This window comes from Macaca mulatta, chromosome 20, assembly GCF_049350105.2.
Source record: "Macaca mulatta isolate MMU2019108-1 chromosome 20, T2T-MMU8v2.0, whole genome shotgun sequence".
Taxonomy (NCBI): domain Eukaryota; kingdom Metazoa; phylum Chordata; class Mammalia; order Primates; family Cercopithecidae; genus Macaca; species Macaca mulatta.
Window position 1 is genome coordinate 84,028,964 of NC_133425.1, and position 16,142 is coordinate 84,045,105.

The following is a 16,142-nucleotide window of genomic DNA, read 5'->3' on the forward strand; positions in this document are numbered from 1 at the left end:
CTAAATCCAACAACCCATGTCCTTATAAACCACAGAAGAGGATAAGACGGATGCAGCAGAGAGGCCACGGGAGGAGCTGCAAGCCCGGGAAACCGAGGGCTCGAAGAGCCTCCAGGAGGACCCAACCTTGAACACACCTTGATATCAGACTCCCAGCTCCATGGCCTCGTGGAATAAACTTCTGCCATTTCACACCCCCCAGTTTGTGGTGCATGGTTAGCACAGCCCTAGGAAACCAGCACAGATAGTGAGCTCCCCATCATAGGAGGTATGCAAGCAGAGGGTGGGTGGGCAGAGGCACTATAGGGAGGAGCAGCCCCCGGGACTCCAGCAATCTGTCTTTGATTCTTCCCAGACTGTTAACCCTGGAGCACGGCCTCCTTCACCCCCAGAGGCCTATGGCAGATAAGCCGAGAGCCACACAGTGGCCAAGAGGAGGTACTGGAGGGCCCAGGGGTCCCAGTGCTGCCTCAGCCCCACCCCACTTGGGGGCTTTTGTGTTCAGAGAGACTGAGGTTTTAAGCTTAGAGGACACCTCTGTGGAACACATCTGCACTGCGGCAGGGGAGGAAAGGCTGAGGACACAGAAGCACCCTCCCTCCCGCCCTCACCCCGAAGCTGAGGGGACCAGGGCGGACAGATTCCCCCACCTTTGGTGTGGCCAGGGGCCCTGGGGACCCCAGGGGAACCCTCCTCAGGATGACATCAAACCCCCGGTATTCAAAACTTCCCGAGCTCTGGACCCAGCTGTCCCCTTTCCAGGGAAACAAAGGCACCTCCAGCACCCCCACCCCAGCCAGCCTCACCAAGCAGGGAGGCCAAAGGCAGCTCCTGGCCCCACTTACATTCCTATGTGTGCTGTTCACACTTCACACCTCACACCTCACTTCTCACACCTCACTGCTCACACCTCACACCTCCTCACACCTCACATCTCCTCACACCTCACACCTCACACTTCACACCTCACTCCTCACACCTCACACCTCACACCTCTTCACTCCTCACACCTCACTCCTCACACCTCACTCCTCACACCTCACTCTTCACACCTCCTCACACCTCCCACCTCCTACCTCACTCCTCACACCTCACTCCTCACATCTCACTCCTCACACCTCACTCCTCCTCACTCTTCACACCTCACTCCTCACACCTCACTCCTCACTCCTCACACCTCCCACCTCACACCTCACTCCTCACATCTCCTCACACCTCACACCTCACTCTTCACACCTCACTCCTCACACCTCCTCACTCCTCACACCTCCCACCTCACACCTCACTCCTCACATCTCCTCACACCTCACACCTCACTCTTCACACCTCACTCCTCACACCTCACTCCTCACTCCTCACACCTCCCACCTCCTCACACCTCACTCCTCAGACCTCACACCTCAGACCTTACACCTCACTCCTCACACCTCACACCTCACACGTCACTCCTCACACCTCACACCTCCTCACACCTCATATCTCACTCCTGACACCTCACACCTCACTCCTCACACCTCACTCCTCACACCTCACTCCTCATTCCTCACACCTCACTCCTCACACCTCACACCTCACTCCTCACTCCTCACACTTCACACCTCACCCCTCACACCTCACACCTCACTCCACACATCTCACACCTCACACCTCCTCACACTCACTCCTCACACCTCACCCCTCGCTGCTCACACCTCACTCCTCACACCTCACACCTCACTCCTCACTCCTCACACCTCACATCTCACTCTCTCTCCTCACACCTCACATCTCACTCCTCACACCTCCTCACACCTCACTCCTCAGACCTCACACCTCACTCCTCACACCTCACACCTCCTCACACCTCATATGTCACTCCTGACACCTCACACCGCACTCCTCACACCTCACTTCTCACACCTCCTCATTCCTCACACCTCACTCCTCACACCTCACACCTCACTCCTCACTCCTCACACCTCACCCCTCACACCTCACACCTCACTCCTCACGTCTCCTCACACCTCACACCTCCTCACACCTCACCCCTCGCTCCTCACACCTCACTCCTCACTCCTCACACCTCACTCCTCACACCTCACACCTCACTCACTCCTCACACCTCATTCCTCGCTCCTGACACCTCACTCCTCACACCTCACTCCTCACTCCTCACACCTCACTCCTCACTCCTCACACTTCACTCCTCCTCACACCTCACACCTCCTCACACCTCACCCCTCGCTCCTCACACCTCACTCCTCACTCCTCACACCTCACTCCTCACACCTCACACCTCACTCCTCACACCTCATTCCTCGCTCCTCACACCTCACTCCTCACACCTCACTCCTCACTCCTCACACCTCACTCCTCACTCCTCACACTTCACTCCTCCTCACACCTCACACCTCCTCACACCTCACTCCTCCTCTCACCTCACACCACACTCCTCACACCTCACTCCTCACTCCTCACACCTCCCACCTCCTCACACCTCACTCCTCAGACCTCACACCTCACTCCTCACACCTCCTCACATCTCATATCTCACTCCTCACACCTCACGCCTCACTCCTCACACCTCACATCTCCTCACACCTCAGTCCTCAGACCTCACACCTCACTCCTCACACCTCACACCTCCTCACACCTCCAACTCAGACTTTTTAGCTTGAACTTTTTCTCAATAAAACCACAGAAGCTTGGGCCAGGCACAGTGACTCACGCCTGTAATCCCAGCATTTTGGGAGGCCAAGGTGGGCAGATCACGAGGTCAGGAGATTGAGACCATCTCGGCTAATACGGTGAAACCCTGTCTCTACTAAAAATACAAAAAATTAGCCAGATGGGCACCTGTAGTCCCAGCTACTCAAGAGGCTGAGGCAGGAGAATGGTGTGAACCCGAGAAGCCGAGCTTGTAGTGAGCCGAGATCACACCACTGCACTCCAGACTGGGCAACAGGGCGAGACACTACCTCAGAAAACAACAACAACAACAACAACAACAACACAGAAGCCCAACAGAGACCTGAAGACCTGCTTCCCCATCTCCTCCGGGACCTCTCCCACCTGGGTGAAGGGGGCACGTGAGCCTCAGCTGATCTTGATCATCTCAGCTAAAACACTGAACCACCCTCAGCACCCACCAGCAGGGGACGGAGGAGAACTGTATAGGGTACCAAAGCGCCATGCCACCATCAGGTCCAGATGAAAACCTACAAGTTGAATCAGCAAGGTGCGGACGGATATGCAAGCAGAAACCCTCTTATAGAGGTTCAAGGCTGGTCACGGTGGCTCACTCCTGTAATCCAGCACTTTGGGAGGCCAAGTCAAGCAGATCACTTGAGGTCAGGAGCCACAGACCAGCCTGGCCAATATGGCAAAACCCCGTCTGTACTAAAAGTACAAAAATTAGCCGTGCATGGTGGTGGGTGCCTGTAGTCCCAGCTACTCGGGAGACTGAGACAGGAGAATTGCTTGAACCTGGAAGGTGGAGGTTCCAGTAAGCTGAGATAGCGCCATTGCACTCCAGCTTAGGTGACAGCGAGACCCTGTCTCAAAAAAAAAAAAACAGTTTGAGAATGTCAGACAAGGCAGCACCCTGGGCAGGTGCTCAGGTTGGGCAGAGTCTCTCGGGGGAGGGGAGTAACAGGACGGAGCTCCCCAAGGGCTCCTTGCATGTCTGTGTCCTGATGCACAGCAGGTGGGGGCTGCGGGGACCAGAGAAGGAAGTGCCCCAGCTGGGCACTTCCCGAGAAGGAAGTGGTGCCGGAATTTCCCCCAGGTGTGGCCTCAGGTATAAGAGCGGCTGCTGCCAGGTGCATGGCCAGGTGCACCTGTGGGATTGCCGCCAAGTGTGCAGGCCGCTCCAAGCCCGGCCTGCCCTGCTGCCACCACCATGACAGTGAGCCTCTCCACATGCCACTTGGATGGTTGCCACTTGGATGGCACAGCCTGGCCTGGAAGGGCTGGGGTGGGGTTCTCTGAACCCTGGGATGAGGGTGTTGGGATGGGCTCTGGGAAACCCCTCAGTCTGGGGGTAGGGGGAGGCAGTTACAGATCCTCGGAGCCCTGGCATGCTGGGTGCCTTGGGCTGAAGGGCTAGCCTCTCTGGGCTTCAGTTTCCCCATCTATAGAGGGAGGGCTGTACTCCATCTTTCCCCTGGGAACAAGGAAAGCTGAGGTGGAAGTGAGGTGCCCCCTGCCCTGGGCACCCCCTAACCACCCACCTGCCTGTTTCACCAGCTCCTCCCTGGCCTCCTGTTTCTGACCTGGTTGCATGCCTGCCTGGCCCACCATGACCCCTTCCTCAGGGGGCACCCCCACACTCATGGGACCCCACGCTGCTACTCAGCTGAGGAACTGCCCCTCGGCCAGGCCCCCCCACACCTGCTGGCTCGAGGTGCGAAGTGGGGGCAGGCTTTGCCTGTAGCCCTGGTGTCCAGCCTGGAGGCAGCAGGCCACAGGAGGAGGCATGATAGGCCCTCAGCTGCCACCCAGTGCCCGGTGCTGCGGCCAGAGGAGGTGTTGGAGGCAGATACCCACCAGCGCTCCATCTCACCCTGGAGATACCGGTGAGGACCTGGGGATCCTGCTGTGGCGTGGGCTGCCCCTCCCCTGGCAGGGCCCTGACTGCCTGGAGAGCTCTCTGGGCCTTGGTGGTTCTCCCCTGTCAAGTGGGGACCAAGCCACCTGAGCTCCGTCCCTCCGGCCCTGCTGACCTGGGTGGCTGAGCTGCTTCTTGCGGCCGTGCCCTGCCTGCCACTGTCCTTGGTGGCCAGGGTCCCCTGGGGAAATTCTGGGCCCCTCACCTGAGCTCCTGCAGAAGTGGGGTTGGGTGGTGAAGTGGGAGGGAGGCTTTAGAGGCCTCCGGCCCCTGCTCTGTGCTCTTGGAGCGCCCTGGGGAGACGTGGATTACCACCACTTACGAGCCCAACTGCACGCCAAGCCTGTGTGGCTCGGCCCTCACTGCCTCAGGTCCCATCCTGAGCACTCGGGGAGGGGCCCTGAGGGGAGAGGAGCCTCAGGGAGGCAAGGGTAGGGCCAGAGACTCACTGTGCGCCCCGTCCCGCAGTGTGGACACAGACGAGGACCGCTATCCACAAAAGCTGGCCTTCGCCGAGTGCCTGTGCAGAGGCTGCATCGACCCACGGACCGGCCGCGAGACAGCTGCGCTCAACTCCGTGCGGCTGCTCCAGAGTCTGCTGGTGTTGCGCCGCCGGCCCTGCTCCCACGACGGCTCGGGGCTCCCCACGCCCGGGGCCTTCGCCTTCCACACCGAGTTCATTCGCGTGCCTGTCGGCTGTACCTGCGTGCTGCCCCGGTCAGTGTGACCGCCGAGGCTGTGGAGCCCCTAGACTGGACACATGGGCTCCCCAGAGGGCACCCCCTATTTATGTGTATTTATTGTTATTTATATGCCTACCCCAACACTACCCTTGGGGTCCAGGCATCCCCTGTATCTGGAGGACGGCCCCCCACTGTTCTCCCCATCTCCAGCCTCAGCAGTTGGGGGTAGAAGGAGCTCAGCCCCTCTTCCAGCCCTTAAAGCCACAGAAAAGTTGTCACACGGCCACCTGTACCTTGGCTTCCAGCCCCACTCCCGGCTTCCCTCGCCCTATCACTGACCTCAGGCCCCCCAGGCTCCCTCTTCCCAACCTCCTTGGAAGTACCCCTGTTTCTTAAACAACTATTTTAGTGTACGTTTGTTATTAAACTGATGAACACATCCCCAGAGGCCAACATTCAATGCGACATTCTCCTGCTCAGCCCTGGCCCAGGCCAGCCACGGACCCAGTTCTGGGGCATCCTTTCAGAAAGGTCTATGCAGCAGCGAGCAGTGCATGCAGGTGGGACTGAGCTCTAGCACGGGGGAGCACAGGTGTCCCTGCTCTGCCCACAGTGTCTCCCCGGAGGATACCCCTGGGAACAGGAATGAGCCTCCTTCCCCAGGCAGAGCCTTGAGCCCTATGCTTTGTAATGATGTGAGCGCCTAGGGGCACCATCTCGGCCCCCAGGCAAGAGTCTCTGAGGATGAACTGCAGGGCTGTCGGCTCAAGGCAGGGCCCCAAGCCTCTGTGGGTCGGATCAACAGCCAAGACCAAGGCGCCCTCCCTAAAGGTGAACTAGCCAGGCTCTGGGGCCCAGGCTCTGCTGGAGATTTTAAAGGACCCTGGGGTGAGCAGCCTCAGTCGTGGAAAGGGGGCCCAGGCCTGTGACAGTCTCAGGGTCTCAGTCTCTCGGCCCCCAGCGCTGAGGGCCAACATTGCCGTGGGGCTGCTGGGCAGTTGTTAGCCCCTCCCCTGCCTGGCCCCCTGGCTCACCCACCTACTGTGTCCAGGTGCCTGGAAATGGGGGTGGGGGACTCTACTCAGACCCCCAGAGGAGGAGGCCTCAGGGAAGACTTCCTGGAGGTGGTGGCCTTTGTCCAGGCGGTAGAATTTTCATTCAACACATTTCTTTTCTTTTTTGAGAAAGGGTCTCGCTCTGTTGCCCAGGCTGGAGGGCCGTGGCGTGACTTGAGCTCACTGCAACCCCCACCTTCTAGGTTCAAGCAATTCTCCCAGCTCAGCCTCCCAGTACAGGCATGCGCCACCACACCCAACTAGTATTTGTATTTTTAGTAGAGGCGGGGTTTCGCCATGTTGGCCAGGTTGATGTCGAACTCCTGAGCTCAAGTGATCCTCCCACCTCGGCCTCCCAGACTGCTGAGATTATAGGCATGAGCCACCGCACCCAGCCATATTGAGTTTTTAGTGGTGTTTAGTCTGGGAATGGTCCAGGACAGAGGCTCCGGGGGAGGGGCTGCGGTTCTAAGCAGAGGGTCAGGGAGGCCTCGAAGACCTGAAGGGGAGGAGGAAGGGGCCAGGCAGCCATTCGGGGAATAGCTCCAGGCAGCAGGAAGAGCCCATGCAGAGACCCTGAGAAGACATGTGCTGGGTGTGTCCGAGGGTCAGAGAGTGGCCTGCGTGGCTGACGCCAGGTGAGAGGGGCACGGCGGGGGCGGGGCAGGGCAGGGCGCTGGGTGCAGATTGGGTCTGCCATGGGGCCATCAGAAGCTTGTGGCTGTCACGGAAGGGAGCTGAGCCTGTGGGCTCTGAGCTGGAGGCACTGGGGTGGGGCTTTGGGTTTCAATGGCAGCGTCTGGATGGTTTCAGCGGGTGAGGGAAGAGCGGGAGATGGCAGGTGGCCTGGGTGGGGATGGCCCACATAGCTGGGGTCTGGATTTGGGCCAGGATTGGACGTGGGGATGTGGGGGTTTCAAGGGTGACCTGAAGCTTGGTGATCTGGGCGGACAGCTGAGACGAGGCTGGACTGAGATATCTGCATGGTGCTGAGTGTTGGCTGGTGGGGGGCGGCTTCTGAAAGCCCCGGGAACAGAGGCCCTGGCTCTGCAGTGTGAGTTGCTGGGAGAGCAGGTGGGCAAGCGGCAGGCAAGGGCTTCTCCAGCCTCAGGAGAGTGGGTGCCTTGGGGAGAGCCCAGCGGCAGGGGATGTGGCTGATGCACGGCAAAGCTTTGAGGGCACCTGGCTGGGGTGGCGGTGAGGACCTGTGGGCAGGTGCATGTGCAACCAGCCACAGCCTCCGCACAAGTGAGGAGCAGGGGTGGCCAGAAGCCCCCTACAACTTGGCCTGAGTGTCCTGGGCAGCTGGAGAGCCCTCCAGCATCAGTGTGGGGGGAAAACAAGGGTGCATCCGCCACCAGCCTCACCCTGTTCCCTTTTCACTTAATGCCAGCGGTCTCCTCTGGAATCCAAGCCCCTTAGGGAGGCACTAGGTGTGGAGGGCCTGCAGGGCCTGGGAGAGCTAGCAAGGGAGGACTCCATTACCTCCTCCAGGCCGGGGAGGACCTTTCTAGGGAGGCACACACCTGGAATTCCCATATTCCACTATATTTCGTGGAATATACGGTACCTGGGATTTCATGTGCTGCTGACAAGGCAGGCGATGCTGATGCTAATGAAACTGGAATGCGGCCCGGCCGGCAGGAAACGGGGTGCCTGCCCGGGCCTCGGGAACCCTCGCTACCCCAGCTCCGCCCACCGGCCCCAGGCAGAGGCTCAGGCAAACGCTCCGGGCTTTGCTGCGTTTATTGCGGGCGGGCGCCCCTGGCGGGAGGGCAGGTCTGGGGTGAAGTCACACAACCTCATCGGTCACCGGAATGGGGTTGGCCTGGGGACCTCCTGGGGATCCCCCCGCCGCCGTCGCCTCCTCCTCCTCACTGGGCTTCTTGCGGGCCTCGGCCGGGGGCCGCGGCGGGGGGTTGCTGGGCGGCTGCTTGATGGTGCCTCCGATCTGCGGCCGCTCCCGGGGCTTGGGCTCGATGGGTGTCCACTGCTCACCGCGCACGGCCGCCTGCGGGGCACTGAGGGGTTGGGCTGCGCCCCAAAGCCGGCCCTCCCTCCCTGGAGGCCCACCCCGCCAGGGGCCCCGGGACATGGGCTCAAGTCTGAATGCCATGCGGGATGGCGTGACTGTCGCTCAGAGAAGTGATGGCAGGAGGCCACACAGCCAGGACCTGGGTCAGCCTGACACCAACCCAAGCTATTTCTTCATGCCAGGAGCAGGGCAGGAACCCCTGGGCTTCTGGAAGATCCCCTGGTGGACACTCCCAGATGCAAATTCCAGCACCTAAATTCTCCTCCCAAGGCGCCAAGGCAGGGAGCCAAGGGCAGGGAGGCACGCCTGAGGTCCGGCAGGAGGGGTGGCCCAGGAGAGTCGCAGGCCCGGCTCCGTCTGGTGGGTGCCATTCACCCACCCTGGCCGGCAGCCCTCCAAGGGTGCCCAGGCATTTCTGCACATGGGGGTCAGGGGCAGAGCTTGAAGAACGCAGGAGTCCACTGGCTTACTAAAAATACAGACTCCTGGGCCCATGCCCGGAGGTTCCACTGCAACAGGCCAAGTGGACCCGGGAGTGTGTGCTTTTCATCTTCTATTCCACAATATCCGGTAGAAAAATATGTCACATCATATACGTCATGAAGCAGAAAGAGAAACGGGACATCTGTGATCCTACCTAACCCCAAAACGGAAATATTCCGTCCTGAAGAGCAAAACTCTAAGGCTGATAGAGGAAAATGCAGGAGCGTGAACACAGCACCCAGGGCCAGGGAAAGGTGTTTTTACAAAGCACAGACCATAGAGCAAGTAAACAGGGAAACTTCTGTTCTTCAGTGCAGCGAAGGACTTCACGGGCCGAGTTAACAGACCCTTACCAGAAAGCAGGAAGGCATTCACAGTGTCTAAAGGTTACAAAGGCTCAGTAGCTAAAATAACACGTGAAATTCCTGCAACTTAAGAAAAAGACAAAAACCACAATAGAAAAATGGACAAAGGATATGAACAGGCAACTCAAGGGAGAAGAAACTCCAACAGCGCAAATCCACAGTCAGAGAAGAGCGAGTCCAAGCTCCGCACGGCCAGCCTCGTGCTGTGGAACTGCCAAGCGTGGGAGAAAGCCCTGTGCGCCAGGTGGGGGCGATGGGGCCGGCACGGCTGGTGGTAGGTTGTCTGCTGGGGAGCAGCTGAGCCCAGCAGGGTCAACGGTACAGAGGCTGATGCCTGACCCAGCAATTCCTCTCTGGGTTTAGCACAAGGAATTCCTACTGAGGTCTCCAGGAGCGCGCTAGCTGTATGTGGTAGCAGGAGCCAGGGGGCATGTGGGTGGCCCCTGGAGAACAAAGCAACAGCCCAGATGAGCGCTTGGCAAGAGGAAGGGATTCTAAAGGAGAGCCCTGAGAGGCCGGTGGCAGGTCAATGAGCCTTGAAACAGAACTCCACTTACATACATGGAAGGCACACACAGAACGTACTGCACATTTAACACCGCACACACACTTTGTGCTGATTTGTGGGCGGTGCCAGGATGCACGCAGTCACGCAGACATTTTCTTAAACTGCCGGCACCTGGGTTTGGTTTAGTGTGCGTTTGCCTCTGTGGGCAGGAGGGACTCGCCTCTAGGGACAAAAGGATTTAAATAAACAAAGTCTGAGGGCTCTGTCCACTCAGAGACCCCTGCAGTACAAGGTGGCCTGCAGCCGTCTGTTCCGGAGCCCAGGGTAGGCAGAGGGCATCTCACCCAAGGCCCGGCCAGGCTACGCCCTGTCCCCCCACCCATCCCTGGCCTCTCAGAATGCTCACTGTATCCCATGGGATGGGCAGCCCTCTAACAGGGTGCTGTGTTCCAAAACCAAACCCAGGTGTCGGCAGTTTAAGAAAATATCTGCGTGACTGCGTGCATCCTGGCACCGCCCACGAATCAGCGCAAATAGGGTTTAGGTGAGAAAAGCCTGATAAATGGACCCAAGCCCAGGCACAGCCTTCCGCCGGCTGCATGACCCCAGGCCAGCCACAGCACCTCCCTGCGCCTCGCCTCCGCCTCTTTGTCTGCAAAGTGGGGACACCAGTACCCCTCCCAGGGCCGTGGTGCGGGTTGATGAAGAAATGCAGGGAAATGACCCAACACACGAGATGCGCCAAAAACGGCAGCGGCAACTGCTGCGTCCCCGCGGTGTTGTAAGCACACGCCCGGGCTCGCGCTTGCTCCCAGCCTCGGCTCAGCCTCAGCCTACATACTGGCTTCAAGGGCCACGTATGTCCGAGGGTGTCAGGGCAGGGGGTGGGGGTGGCTGGGGCTAACCTCAGAGGGCGCCACTCACCAACAGGTAGATGCCGCTCGCGATGGCCAGGCAGGCAGTCCCGAGGATGGTGGCCAGCAGGAAGCCGGCGGGCACTGAGAGCCTGGGGGAGTAGGGGGTGGGAGGCAGGGACACAGACGGGCACTCAGAAAGGGGAATGGAGCCCCAGGTCTGGGGGCCAAGGCCACAAAGTCTCAGGACAAGGCGTGCACGGCCCAGGGCTGCAAAGTCTCAGGACAAGGCAGACCACAGACCCAGGGGATGTGTGCGGCCCAGGGCTTGTTTCGGTCCTGGGTATTCTTGGCCTTGATGTGGATGCGAGCGACTCGGGGGCACTTGCTCAGAGGAACCCCCAGCAGCTGCAGGGCAGCCCCGTGCCGGTGTCCTGGCCTTGGCCGGCAGCAACCACCAGACACACAGTGCGGAATCCTCCACCCTACCAGGAAGCCCAGGCAAGACCCCCCAGCAGGGCCTGCTGACTCCAGACAGGATCGCAGCTACTCAGGTTTGGGGAGGATCCTTACAAATCCTGCACACTAGACAGCGGACACGGGCTCCGGGGACCCCGCCAGAGCCGGGAACCCAAATTTTTGTTTGGAAAAACATCGAGGTAAGTGGGGGGTGGCTTCTGTGCAGGCAGCCCGGCCAGTGGGACAGTGGGGGAGGGTCGGCTCCAAGCCCCCCTGAGCCCGAGAGGGGGTGAAGGGTGGGGACTCACAGGAGGTGCAGGACGGCCCGAACGTAGTAATTCCTGGTGAGGGGCCCGAACAGCTTCACCACGGAGGTCATGTACTTCTGTCCCCTGGGGGAGGGAGGAAGGGGAGACAGCGCGGCTGGGCCTCTCCGAGCACTCGGGACTCCCCTGCTGCCCTGCCGACGACCCCAGGGCACCCAGGCCTCTTCCCTCCCAGAAAACACACAGGGCAGGCACTGGCCTTGGTTTGCCCACAAGCACCAAAGAATTGGTTCCGGAGCCTCTGAGTGAGGAACTAGGCTCCACGTACCGACCCTGTGAGCCCTGCCTGGCCCCGCAGCCCCGGGAGAGACCCCAGAGCGGGAGGGGGAGACTCACCAGCGCTCCATGGTGGAGCCCTTCTTCCTCTTCCCCCGGGGATACTCCAGCAGGCAGACAAACACGCCCGCCACGCTGAAGCCATGTGGTTAAGGAACAGCCCAGCTCAGCCTGGGGGGCCACAGGGAACCCTCTTTACTGAAGACAACACAGAGAGGGGCCCGAGCACAGTGGCTCACGTCTGGAATCCCAGCACTTTGGGAGGCTGAGGCAGGAGGATCACTGGAGCCCCCAGGAGTTTGAGACCAGCCAGGGCAACACAGTGACACCCTCATCTCTACAAAAAATTTAAGAGTCAGCCAGGTGTGGTGGTGTGTGCGTGTGTGGTCCCAGCTACTCCAGAGGCTGAGGTAAGAGGGTGGCCTGAGCCCAGGTGGAGGCCGCCATGAGTCATGACTGCATCACTGCACTCCAGCCTGGGGGACAGATCGAGACCTTGTCTCAAAAAAAAAAAAAAAAAAAAGGGGGCAGCCACTGCCTGAGGTCACAGAGCCAGGAGGCAGCCACGGGAGGTTCCAATAGGTCAGGCACTCGGGGTTGCCCACGCCCGCCCTCCCACCACCCTGCCCAATGCTGCTTGTCGCAAGGTACGGCTGGGCTGAGATGGGGCAAAGGAGGTGGAGGGGTCGGGCAAAGGGGGCTGACTGACAGGAGGGGGCAGACAGGATCCCAGCAGTCCAACCGGGAGGCCTCAGTGCTGGCCCTGGCCCTCTGGTGACAACCCCTGCCCACCCCTCACCAGGACTCAGACTGGGGGTCTGCCGCAGACCACCACATGGCCCAGGCGAGGAGCCTGGCTGCTGGGGCCTAGGCTGCCCAACCCGTGGACAGCCCACCCTGTGTCCCAGCCTGGCTGCGGTGGCGGGGAGCGGAGGCGAACAGCTCACTGTGAAGTGGTTCCCTGGCTCTGCCCTGGGCGTTCCCCACCCGCCCCAGCCTCAGGTGGAAGGATACATGGAGTAGGCGCCAAAGTACCACTGGGTGAAGCGGCCAGCTGTGGCCACGATGCCCCCGGTGATGAGGACTGTGGGGAGAAGTGGGTCAGGTACTGTGGGACTCCCGTCCTGGGGGCCTGGGCCACTCCCCTTCTCTACCTCCTGTGGGCCATCAGGCCACCCAGAGCTTCCCCATCCCCATCCCCATCCCCATCCCCATCCCCATCCCCATCCCCATAGCACAGTGACAGGGTCAGGGACACCCCCAGGAGGCACCCTCTGCGCTGCTGAAGAGCAGAGCCTATGGCGCACGGGCTGGCGGAGGGGGTGCTGGACATGCCCAGGCTCTAGGTCCCAGGAGCAGCCAGGGACGGCCCGACCTGCAGGCCCCAGTGGGCCTGTGCCCCTGGGCTCTGGGACCCCTGATGGACCCCTTGTCACCATGAGTCTTTGATGCACTGAAAGCCAATAGGCCGAGTGTGGTTTCTGCATCTTGGGGGTGTCTCTTTCCTCCTGATACGGAGTTCCTTTTTTTTTTTTTTTGAGACGGAGTCTCGCTCTGTTGCCCAGGCTGGAGTGCGGTGGCGTGATGTCGGCTCACTGCAAGCTCCGCCTCCCGGGTTTACGCCATTCTCCTGCCTCAGCCTCCCGAGTAGCTGGGACTACAGGCGCCCGCCAACTCGCCCGGCTAGTTTTTTGTATTTTTAGTAGAGACGGGGTTTCACCGTGTTAGCCAGGATGGTCTCGATCTCCTGACCTCGTGATCCGCCCGCCTCAGCCTCCCAAAGTGCTGGGATTACAGGCGTGAGCCACCGCGCCCGGCCACGGAGTTCCTCTTAACCCGTCAGCTATTTCGCCTTAATTTCGGTTTCGTCTGATGTAGCTATTTCTGCACCTTTTTTTTTCGGGGGGGGGGTATTGTCCAATATTCCCCCTTACTATTTTTTTTTTTCTTGTTTTTGAGATGGAGTCTCGCTCTGTCACCCAGGCTGGAGTGCAGTGGCGCAATCTTGACTCACTGCAACCCCTGCCTCCCGGATTCAAGCAATTCTCTTGCCTCATTCTCCCGAGTAGCTGGGATTACTGGCGCTCGCCACCACACCCAGCTGATTTTTATATTTTTATTAGAGATGGAGTTTCACCACATTGGCCAGGCTGGTCTCGAACTCCTGACCTCAGGGAACGCACCCGCCTTGGCCTCCCAAAGTATTAGGATTGCAGGCGTGAGCCACGGCGCCTGGTCCTTACTACTATTTTATTTATTTTTCTTTCTTTTTTTTTTGGAGATGAAGTCTTGCCCTGTTGCCCAGGCTAGAATTCCGTGGTGGGATCTCGGCTCACTACAAACTCCGCCTCCCGAGTTCAAGCGATTCTCCTGCCTCAGCCTCCCAAGTAGCTAGGACTACAAGTGCACGCCACCATACGTGGCTAATTTTTTTTATGTTTAGTAGAGACGGGGTTTCACCATGTTAACCAGGATGGTCTCGATCTCCTGACCTCGTGATCTGCCCGCCTCGGCCTCTCAAAGTGCTGGGATTACAGGCATAAGCCACCTTGCCCTGCCAGCCATTCTGTTTTTGTCTCCACATGGTATTGTTTGAAGATTTCCTATCCTTGGTTTGAGCCCAGCTACACATTAACTCTCTGGGTTTGCCTGTCTGTGTTGGAGGAGGGGAGGGCAGTGTCCTTGGGTCTACCTCAGCCTATTGTCCGTGCATCTTTGGGGGACCGTCCTGGTCCCAAGCCTGCCATCTGAAAGAGGCTGCAAAGCTGCCGCTGGTGCCACCAGGGAGGGCTGAGGACGTACTCTGGCACCCAGCCACAGTTACAGAGCACCTGCTGTGTATGGGGGGGGGGCTCTTTGTCAAGGCCCCACTCTCTCTGGGTCAGCTGCCTCCCGGGGGCTGCACGCTCTGGGAAGACCTCCCCGAGCAGGTGACATTTGAATTGAGAAAGGAGACAGCCATGAGGCGCTGCAGAAGCAGCTTGTGCAGAGGCCCTGGGGCAAGCTCAGGAGATCTAGGAACAGAAAGGAAGACCGGCAGCTGGAGGAGGGGGCCAGAGAGCTGGGAGGCCAGGGCAGGCAGCGCAGGGCGTCCAGTCCCGCTCTAATTATTTGGGCCAGGAGCCCCTGGAGGGTTTCAGCAGGAGGCCAGACTAGAGCCCAGCTCTCCTGGCTCCCAGCTGGGTGCCCTCAGACCCTCTATTTCCTGTAGGGAGTGCAGGGCAGGCAGGGTGACAGTCTCAAGGGGCGGCTCTGGGGAGAGCTGTCTGAACTGACCTACCGAGTTCTTGGCCGCTGACTCGAAGCAGGCGGTGGGACAGGCTGCAGGGCCCCATGCTCCAGGCCTCCCACCTTGAGGTCTCTGCCGCGCACTCCAGACAACCAGTAGGGCGCTCAGAGCCCCAGGGCAGTGGTGGCAGCGGGCCCCTCCTCCTCACCCTCAGCCTCCAGGCCCTTCCCAGGCACTCCTCCCCACCGGGTGCAGGTCCTTCCTGGAGCTGCCGCACTGGTGCCTCTGCCCTCAGACCCTGCCTGAACCCAGCCTCACCCGGCCTGGGCCCGACACTCCCCGGCTCTGGTCCTGACAGGGTCCATTTCCAAATGGAGTCTGCTGCCCTCACCAGAACCTCTGAGCAAATGCACAGCAGGGTGACTGGGGTCTGTGCCATCCCACCCCAAGAGCAAAGCGCCTGAGCAGCTGGGCTGGGCAGGGCCGTCACTGGGTGATTTCAGCGCCTCGTGTAATCCCAGGCCGCCTCCAGCGCAGACTCCAGATGGGGAGGGCTGAGCCCCGGGGCATGAAGAGCCCACTCCCCACCCCAAGCCCAGGGAGGGCGACTCGCAGCCCAGCTGGCTACCGAGGGACAGGGGAGCTTCTCCCGACGCCCAGGCCAGAGCCCCCATTTGGGGGCTTGGGGCGGCGACCCCGGAAACCACCAGGGCTGAACCGCCTCTTCCCCTGCGCTGCAACTTCCTCCTCCGCGGAGTCGGGGGACCGAGGGAGGGAATGGGGGAGGGGCGCCGCGCTCCGCAGGGTCTGCAAGGGGCTGCTGGGGTTCTCAGAACTCCTTCCAGCCCGCGCCCTGAGGGTCCCGCCCCTGTTCCCCGCACCCTCCTGGCCTGACCCTGGCCCGCCTGGCGCCCCACTTCCCCGCCCTGTAAGTAGCCCGAGGTCCCGGCTGGGGTCTTGGGATACCCCTCCAGGCTGCAGCCTCCACCGTCCCTGCCGCGCACTCACTCAGGCCGGACGCCAGCGCCTGCTCGTTGGCCCACATGGCCCACTCGATCTGCCCCATGGCTGCACGGACCCTGCCGGGACACTGGTAGGCGCGTACTGCCGCCCCTGCGCTCCCGGCCGAATCCCGTTCCGCCCAGGCCCTGCCCCCAAACCCCCAGGTGACCGCGGCTGGGCGGAGACCTGCATCTGTAGGGTGCAGGGCTGCCCCGGAGTCTTCTGTCCCCGCCCTCTCTACCCCGCCGAGGCATAGGAGGGGCCCTGCTCGGCAGCCGC

The 16,142-nt window shown here is 60.5% G+C and overlaps 3 protein-coding genes across 3 annotated transcripts; 2 read left to right on the forward strand and 1 right to left on the reverse strand.

Moving 5' to 3' along the window:
* Positions 1 to 3,825: 3,825 nt before the first annotated feature.
* Positions 3,826 to 5,449, forward strand: IL17C (interleukin 17C). Its single transcript, XM_015126786.2, has 3 exons — positions 3,826 to 3,886; positions 4,228 to 4,556; positions 5,057 to 5,449. Exons 1-3 carry the CDS (start codon positions 3,881 to 3,883, stop codon positions 5,313 to 5,315), a joined length of 594 nt encoding a protein of 197 aa, XP_014982272.2. The 5' UTR covers positions 3,826 to 3,880; the 3' UTR covers positions 5,316 to 5,449.
* Positions 5,450 to 8,054: 2,605 nt separating this feature from the next.
* CYBA (cytochrome b-245 alpha chain) lies at positions 8,055 to 15,967 on the reverse strand. Its single transcript, XM_015126787.3, has 6 exons — positions 15,870 to 15,967; positions 12,647 to 12,716; positions 11,693 to 11,767; positions 11,339 to 11,422; positions 10,642 to 10,723; positions 8,055 to 8,337 (listed from the first exon to the last, which is right to left on the reverse strand). The coding sequence occupies exons 1-6, from the start codon at positions 15,925 to 15,927 to the stop codon at positions 8,119 to 8,121; spliced, it is 588 nt and encodes a 195-aa protein (XP_014982273.1). The 5' UTR covers positions 15,928 to 15,967; the 3' UTR covers positions 8,055 to 8,118.
* LOC144338176 (uncharacterized) lies at positions 10,147 to 15,837 on the forward strand. Its single transcript, XM_077986741.1, has 3 exons — positions 10,147 to 10,574; positions 11,064 to 11,230; positions 15,220 to 15,837. The coding sequence occupies exons 1-3, from the start codon at positions 10,280 to 10,282 to the stop codon at positions 15,262 to 15,264; spliced, it is 507 nt and encodes a 168-aa protein (XP_077842867.1). The 5' UTR covers positions 10,147 to 10,279; the 3' UTR covers positions 15,265 to 15,837.
* Positions 15,968 to 16,142: the final 175 nt, after the last annotated feature.